The sequence below is a fragment of the Pseudochaenichthys georgianus genome, chromosome 13, assembly GCF_902827115.2.
Source record: "Pseudochaenichthys georgianus chromosome 13, fPseGeo1.2, whole genome shotgun sequence".
NCBI classification, from domain to species: domain Eukaryota; kingdom Metazoa; phylum Chordata; class Actinopteri; order Perciformes; family Channichthyidae; genus Pseudochaenichthys; species Pseudochaenichthys georgianus.
Window position 1 is genome coordinate 40,681,194 of NC_047515.1, and position 9,133 is coordinate 40,690,326.

Below are 9,133 nucleotides of genomic sequence, written 5' to 3' on the forward strand. Positions count from 1 at the left end.
ATATCTCAGAGCTTATATCTGTTGTGTGAAACGTATTAATTCATTACTGTAATTGAGTTGTTGACGTGTTGCAGACTATAACTGCACACACATCCCGCTCAATGCACTGTGGTGAAGTTACTTTGATGCAACACACACTGACCGACCGCTGTGTCTTTGCTGTTCATCTGAAGGACTGAGACACAAAGAGGAGGAAGGCTCAGGGTGTTCAACGAGGCAGGAAGCAGCAGCTACTGACTGGGTTTGGGTTACATAGTATTTCTTCACTGTAGAATTAATACTTTTACTTAAATAAAATATCTGAGTACTTTGTCCACCGCTAGTCTTAACCTTACATACTTAGCAAATGTAATATATGACCATCGATTAAAATAGCCTTTTGGTTTTTTGTATCACGCAAACATTACAGAGAATTTAAGGTTTAATGTAAAACTCAACAAGTTTGATTCTGACATTTCTTTGCAGGGCATCACAGCTGTTCTCATCGATGATATCACATCCTGGATGGATAAAAGCTTCCTTCAGCTAAACCACGTTATTACATGGTTTAGTTGAATACTCGATTGTGATTGGTCAATTCAGAACACGTGACATGTTGTTAATCCAGTAGTATTGACCGTTGTTAACCCTCTTGCGTTTCGGGTCAAAAGTGACCGAGTGACTTTGTTTTTGTTTTTGACACACACACACACACACACACACACACACACACACACACACACACACACACACACACACACACACACACACACACACACACACACACACACACACACACACACACACACATGTATTGTGCTTATGTCCCCCCACACCTTCCAGACAAAACCATTTATACGGGAACCTCTCACTTTCTTGCAATGTACACACGCACGCACGCACACACACACACACACACACACAGAAATAAATCCGTTCGATTTAACTGTATACAGTTTTGGCCGAAAAGCAAACGGCATGCTTGGCGTCGGGCTCCCTGTTCAGCCCGTCGGGGGTTCTTTTGCCCATAATGGCCGCCTCGCTGCACGCTATCCCTTACATCACACCCAGGTCTTATTTCCCAGCCCACAAATGCACAACCACAAACGACGCTGAAGTTGGCTTCCGATTCAGAGCATCCGATTCAGCAGTTAAGGGGAAAGTTAAGGGACATTTAATTTACAGGGCTGAGCGAACAATCCTCCGTGTTTGAACCTCTTAAATCGCTGCATAGCCGATTTATCTGGACTGGATTATCCCAGAGAGGCTAAAGATTCTTTATAACACAGTTTGAGATTTGTGAAACCTTTATTCTATTTGTGAAAATACAAACAAGGGAGATTTCAGTGCTTTTTTCACATGTAGACCAAATTAGACCAGGTCCTGATCTGAAACCACTCGACCTACACTCATCAAATCGGGTAAGTATGGACGGCTAATTAAGGAAGAATAAAGTCTTTACTTCTCAAATGTATTATAATTTTTTGTTTCAAATAAAAACTCAACAGATAAGTAGGTATACTTATATAAACTTCATGTATTTACAGTTGAAGGCAAAACATTTCAACAGGAAATTAAATATAGTCTATAACTAGCATTGTTCAAGTTTACTTTAAGCAACAAGCTTTGTTTGCCTAATTACAGTATGTCACCTTGAGTACTCGGATTGCTTAGAATGTGAAAAACATTGCAAGATTAGAAAATAACACTTGACAATGGAATGAGAAAGTTGGTTCATTGTAATCCTGTCTTCTCTCTCAGAAAAATAATTGCTATTCATATTTTTGCTTTAGGACAAAGCAGCAGAAGCCGTTCAGAGTGGATGAAAGACTGAAGGTTAGCCTTTATCTCATGAACCTGAATTCCTTTAACATCTCTTTCATTTTGTTGTTTGTTATGAAACAGTATTTAAGATACGAAAACTTTGTAGCTAAAGAATTATCACCTACATGAGGAGCATACACTTATTTTTATTTATGTATTGATTTGTTTAACAGGGACAGTGCACATTAATTAACATTCCTGTAAATGTGCCAGTTAGCCAAGAGGCTATTTTTCATCTGTTGTCCCTGGAAAAGATTCTATAAGTCAAGAAGGCATAAAGGCTCGCCCAGCTGGGAGGTTCACTTCCTGATCCTGGCCTGCTGCAGCAACATCAGCCTTCCACCTGTGTTTGTATTTTCACAAATAGAATAAAGGTTTCACAAATCTGAAACTGGGTTATAAAGAATCTTTAGACCCTCTGGGATGATCCAGTCCAAATAAATCGGCTATGCAGCGATTTTAGGCCCCGGCCACACGAGGACGAAAACGGCTAAACGCATAGGATTAACGCAAACGCAATCGCAAACAAGCTTCCGTCCACACGCAATATTCACCGGATAGTGTCTGCCCACACCATGGATAGGAGGCGGGGCCTCATTCATTCCTATGAGAGTTGCTCATTAGCGCATGATGATAAAATGGCCCAACTTTTGAGAGAGTGAAACGTCACAGATTACCCGGCATGCCTGAGAAGTACCCATATGTGCGCTCATAACACATGCGCAACTTTAACCAACATGCTCGTTCACATCAAGCACGTCAATTTGCGTACACGTAACAGCACCGTGCGCTCATGACAGCATGGTAATGGATTGTTATTATGCAGTTAGCAGCTAGCGGCTAGCTAGTAATTATGCTAATGTACACATCAATCGTTGTGTACTTCTATTATGCTGTAACAGGATCTAGTGATATCCAACAGAGCTTCATTTAGCATGAAAGAATTATTGCACTGTATATATATATATATATGTATATATATATACAGTGCAATAAACTTGTTAGTGCAATAAGAAGCTACAGGAACGTGAATCTACGTCGGTAATATTAACTTTATTTAATACAACATTTACGGTACAAGATTTAATCATACAGCCCATGTAGTATAATATTTTACAAATGATGAATTACAGCAAACATGTGCAATATATCCATTATTACAGCTCCGTGGGCAGTAAGGCGATATGGTCTGTTCTTATTGTGCATCCATGGGTAAAGAGAAACTCATGTAGTGCTGAACACGTAACGTGAACGCGCCGGGCGGCGCGGTCCCGTGGGTTAGATGCGCGTTCATAATGCCGAGGGAAATAACTCTCAGAATAACGTTATTAGCACATTTTTACAACTTGAGGAACGCATTTTTTTAATAAGGGCTATACAAGTGTTCACACTGGGTTGTTTATTTAGTTTAAAAAAAATTATCCAACGAGTTACAGACCACTCTTTCCCCATGTAAGTCAATGGGAAAAAGTGTTTCCGGGCCTGGCAACCAAACGGATGTGCAGTACCGCCGTTTGGCCAGCACGAATATTTCCATCTGAGTCCGGCGCACTTCCTGGGGGCTTGGTTCAGGGCGTCCCGAGCTGAATAAGGGCGTCAAATTACGGCAAGACGCCCCCCTGGTGGAAACGCTGTTTTACACCATAAATATTCCCCAAAATTATTCAAAAGCACATTCTTCCAAACTCTCTACTGCCACCTGCTGTCTAATCACTGTCCAGAGGGACATGTCTGTGCTTCAAATGGGATCATTCAGCATACAAGTTAATGTATTACTTCTGTGATAATAAAAAGTCCGACCTTAATGGAAACACAACCTGCTTGCTCTTATTTGGATTTTCTTTAAATGAAAAAAGGTACAAGGGTTTCAAGTCAGTTTATTACACATTAGAAATATGCAGAAATATGCAACACAGGACAGATAGGGTTCTTCTTATTGGCTCTTCTTAAACACTTGGCGGCAGACTTTGTCGAGCACGTGGATTTCCTGAAAGAGAACAGACCTTTAGACTGAGTTCAACATGATGCAACGACTGTCTCTTAATAACACAATCAGGCAGATTACATCTACAGGTGTTATAGATAGCGCTTCAATATCTTTTTTATTGTCATTGCGATAATGTAATTCTAATCGAGGGTTGGGAAATATTTCATCTTCAGTAGGTGAAGGGAGAAAGTGTTTTCCTTTTGAATAATCTTATCTGGGTCGGCTAAAAAGAGTGCATGCAGTTCATTAAAGGTCCCCTATTATACTATTGTTCATCAATATCTCACAGGTCTCCAATATATCCAGAACCTGTCTCTGATTGGCTGAAACACCAAACAGATCATTGCAGCATTACCCATAATCCCCTCTGGTTCAGCCCTGTTTCCAAAGTGCTGATTCTCTGTCTGTGACTTTAGATGAAAATAAGGAGCCCCTCCCCACGCCCATGAAGAAGAGGGGACACATGTTGATGTAGAAGAGACATGAAGAAGAGGGGACACATGTTGATGTAGAAGAGACATGAAGAAGAGGGGACACATGTTGATGTAGAAGAGACGTGGAGAAGAGGGGACACATGTTGATGTAGAAGAGACGTGGAGAAGAGGGGACACATGTTGATGTAGAAGAGACATGAAGAAGAGGGGACACATGTTGATGTAGAAGAGACATGAAGAAGAGGGGACACATGTTGATGTAGAAGAGACATGAAGAAGAGGGGACACATGTTGATGTAGAAGAGACATGGAGAAGAGGGGACACATGCTGATGTAGAAGAGACATGAAGAAGAGGGGACACATGTTGATGTAGAAGAGACATGAAGAAGAGGGGACACATGTTGATGTAGAAGAGACATGAAGAAGAGGGGACACATGTTGATGTAGAAGAGACGTGGAGAAGAGGGGACACATGTTGATGTAGAAGAGACATGAAGAAGAGGGGACACATGTTGATGTAGAAGAGACATGAAGAAGAGGGGACACATGTTGATGTAGAAGAGACGTGGAGAAGAGGGGACACATGTTGATGTAGAAGAGACATGAAGAAGAGGGGACACATGTTGATGTAGAAGAGACGTGGAGAAGAGGGGACACATGTTGATGTAGAAGAGACATGAAGAAGAGGGGACACATGTTGATGTAGAAGAGACGTGGAGAAGAGGGGACACATGTTGATGAAGAAGAGACATGAAGAAGAGGGGACACATGTTGATGTAGAAGAGACATGGAGAAGTGAGTTTTGCATAATAGGTGACCTTTAAGAAAACATTTTATTTCCTGGCAAAACTTTTACCACTTTTCTCTTATTTTACGTCACTTTTTGTCTCACCAGGTGAAGCATGTCTCCCTCGAGCCACTGCTTCCAGCCCCGATTATCTTTCTCGCCCTTCTGAACACACACCAGCTTGTCCCCATCCCGGGTAACCGTTGTCTTTATAACCACAAAAACACGCATCGTGGTTATTACTCAAATGTAGTGTTTTACAAGTGACGACAAATAATCCATGCGGAAGCACTTTGGTGCAAACAAGAAGAAAATAGTCCTACCATGACCTTCCGGTTGTCCAGGCCCTTTGTCTGCTCCTCGAACTCCTCCCCGATGGTGAAGTTGACCTCGTAGTTCCTGAAGGTGCTCAGCGTCTTCGTCTCGAACTTGTCTCCGTCCTGCACGATCACCTTGGTCTGGCTCAGGTGGGACGCTATCTTTCTGGTGGCAAAGTCAATGTCTGCGAGCACAGGAGAGCATGTCAGCGTTAGAAGAGAGAACCAGTCGGCAAGTATTGTACTCAAGTGGGATTTTAACATTCTTTTCATTTACTTGAGTATTTCCATTTCATTATACTTAATTATTTTTACTTTGCTACGTGTATTTTGAAACTTTAGTTACTTATATTAAGATGTTGTGTGAAGAGGCTCAGCCAAAGCTTTAAGCCACTGAGGATCCGCTTCGTTTATGTAAAGACGCACACTTGAGCTTGAAGAAGTCAGATACAAAGTCTATTTATCGTCAAGTTACTGGTGTCCATTTAATTTAAATCACTTTTTCCATTCAGCATACAACAAGGACACTTAAACACGATGACTCCGGTAACCACACTTCACCGTAGCATAGTTGTGTGTATGTGTGCTTTGGTGTGTTTGGAGAGTAAGCAAACACGAGTTCCTTCTTTTATGTCCTTGGCTCTAATTGGCCGTTATCACCTCTAACGATTAACCGGGGCAATGACTGAGATATAAAAAGATAACATCTATTGCAAAAAAATGTGATAGAAAGTCCTGACATTTGTTTATCACAATTTAGTTTGTCTTTAACAGTAAAATAACGACATAACACATATCACGAATGGAGGCCATTTTTCTGCGGAATAAAGACTTGAAGTAATTTTTGCTGATGTGTCCGTACTTTACTTAAAGGTCACCTATCATGCTATTTTTAGACAATAGCATAGGTCTCTCAGATGTATACAAATATATATAAAAAACATGTCGATGAAGTGTTTTGCTCCAAACACCAAACAGATCACCCATTCTAGCCATGCCTCAAATCCCTCTATTTCACTTCCTGTTTCTAAACTGCTGATTTGGGTATAAAGCTTTTTAAAAAAATGGATAGAATGAATGAAAGGGCTGAGCTCATGTGGGAGATTCTACCGACAGATACTGCGGTGATGAAACGCCATATCATGGATTATCAAGGATCTGAAACAGTCTGGAGCTCAAAGGCTTTCTCTCTCGCCGGTTACACCACAAGGTGAGTTCCTTTTTACTTCCTGCTTCTTCACACACATGCTTCCCCAGCTGACCCAAAAAGCGACGCAGGTTCTGGTCCAGGCTCTCGTCACCTCACGCCTAGACTACTGCAACTCCCTCCTGGCTGGTCTACCTGCATGTGCCATCCGACCTCTGCAGCTCACCCAGAATGCAGCGGCTCGTCTGGTCTTCAACTTCCTAAATGTTCCCACACCACGCCGCTCCTCCGCTCCCTCCACTGGCTTCCGGTAACTGCTAGAATCCACTTCAAGACACTGGTACTTGCGTACCATGCTGCGAATGGATCTGGCCCTTCCTACATCCAGGACATGGTTAAACCGTACACCCCAGCGCGTGCTCTCCGCTCTGCATCAGCCAAACGACTCGCTGCACCCTCGCTGCGAAGGGGACCCAAGTTCCCATCAGCAGAAACACGTGGGTTTGCTATCCTGGCTCCAAAATGGTGGAATGAGCTCCCATTGACATCAGGACAGCAGAAAGCTTACACACCTTCCGGCGCAGACTGAAAACTCATCTCTTTCGACTCCACCTCGAGCGATAGAACTATTAACAGAGCACTTATATACTAACAAAGGGCTGGCTTACCTAAAGCCAGTTGAGTAGCACTTGAAATGTTTGGCTCTATGAAACCTGATGTACTTTATGATTCTGTTTTCTTCAAGTTTGTATTTTGTTGGTCGAACGCACTTATTGTAAGTCGCTTTGGATAAAAGCGTCAGCTAAATGTACACCGACCATATTACGTCCAAAACAGTCGGGCATTGTTTCTGATAGCAACGTTTCTGATTGGGCCGTGGGTCCACATTTCAGATATGACGTCATATCGGATGCACATCTGGATCAGCTCCGTTGTTCCCCCGTTTTTAGAGATTTGGTTACGGAGGAAAAGAGAGAGGGTTTTATTTTCTGACGCTGCGTGAGTTCCCCGACGCACCGGGGACACATGGTGATGTAGAGAAGACATCAAAAAGTGAATTTTGCATGATAGGTCCCCTTTAAGTGAGAATTTAAATGTAGGACCTTTATATCTAAACAAAATGATATGCTAAGATGCAGTACTGTGCTACTGTTTTTTTAATACATTTCTTAACATTGACACAAATTACAAACCTAACAATATTCTATCATATGTGAAAAGAGCCATCCTGCAAACCAAAGGACCTTGGATACTAAAAGTACATTTTGTAGATAATTATTTTGAATTTCTACAGTAAGGGTTTTATCTGTAATCACGTTTTTTAAGATAATAGTTTCCAATTTTACTAAAATAAAGGATTTGAGAACTTCTTACACCACTGTCAGTCAGTTTGGTGAATAGTTAATAATCTTTCTGTACACTGACACACACAAGCACACATCCACTGACACACATGTGACACTCCAGGCGGCTTATTAGGATTCTTCTTCTATGGTTTTTCTGTCTCATTTACACTTTAAAATATGACCTTACTCCGAGTCAAACGAGTTCCTCCTCCTCGCTCGACGTCGCGCTCTTAGCACCGCATCGCTCAGATATTCATATCCATTTGCCTAAACGTGAAAATTCAATTCCGTGCCATCACTCTCGCAGACGAGGCCCATCTAAATAATATTTTTGACCAATTTCCATAAGGATGTCATTTTCCCATCCGTTCCATGGAAATGAGGCGGAGGCCTTCAGGATTCCCTGGATTTTGCTGAGTAACCGGGATGTTTTATGAATTGCAGATAAAGTCGTGAATAATGAACGTTTTTCGGGGGCCTGATCGACGACGCTGGCCCAAAAAAGGGCTCCATCTTCCTTCCTCCGTTTTTTTAAATTACAAGCTGCCTGATCCAGGGTCGGATCTCGTTTTACCATTCGGCGGATCAGGAGTATGCAGAAAGGGCTGAATCAATATTTGGCGCTGTAACAGACAGCAGCGGCTCTCAGAGTAGAGGTTAACTCGTCCTGACAGCAGCTCAATGAGGAGATGAAGCAGTGCCAGAGAATTCCTCTACTTTCCTCCTCTCTCTCACTCTTTCTGTCACACAAACATCCTGCTCATTCCTCCCTCTCGACTTGGCTGCATATTTAAAGACAACCTGCTAATTGACTCTCCTTCTATACTGTAATAATTAAAAGTGGAGCTCACCGATGGCCTTCATGATGTCCTCGAATTTGTCGTTGCTCACCATCTCCCATCGTCCATTATAGTCTGCAGGCATTTTTGATTTTGATGAGTGGAGATATCAGTTAACCGTACGCTTGTCAGACTAAGAGACACCGTTAAATCCCAATCCCTTTATATGCATCGGCAAATGTGTGTGTGTGTTTGTGTGTGTGTGGACATAAAGTGCAGGGTCCAACTGATAACTCCATCATTGTGTGTAGAGTATGATAACAAGTCCAAGTTTGCACCGTGCGTTGTAAACCTGCGGCTGCGCTTAATGTTCATCGTTCATATTACATTATTACATGGTTTAGTTGAATACTCGATTCTGATTGGTCAATTCAGAAGACGTGACACGTTATTAATCCAGAACAGACAGATTGCTGTCAAGGATTTATTGACCGTTGTTAAGGACGTTTATTACATGGTTTAGTTGAATACT

General features: G+C 42.0%; 1 protein-coding gene across 1 annotated transcript; it reads right to left on the minus strand.

Moving 5' to 3' along the window:
• Positions 1-3,663: 3,663 nt before the first annotated feature.
• On the minus strand, positions 3,664-8,841 carry rbp2a (retinol binding protein 2a, cellular). The gene is made up of 4 exons (XM_034097839.2): positions 8,674-8,841; positions 5,336-5,514; positions 5,118-5,219; positions 3,664-3,790 (listed from the first exon to the last, which is right to left on the minus strand). Exons 1-4 carry the CDS (start codon positions 8,744-8,746, stop codon positions 3,737-3,739), a joined length of 408 nt encoding a protein of 135 aa, XP_033953730.1. The 5' UTR covers positions 8,747-8,841; the 3' UTR covers positions 3,664-3,736.
• Positions 8,842-9,133: the final 292 nt, after the last annotated feature.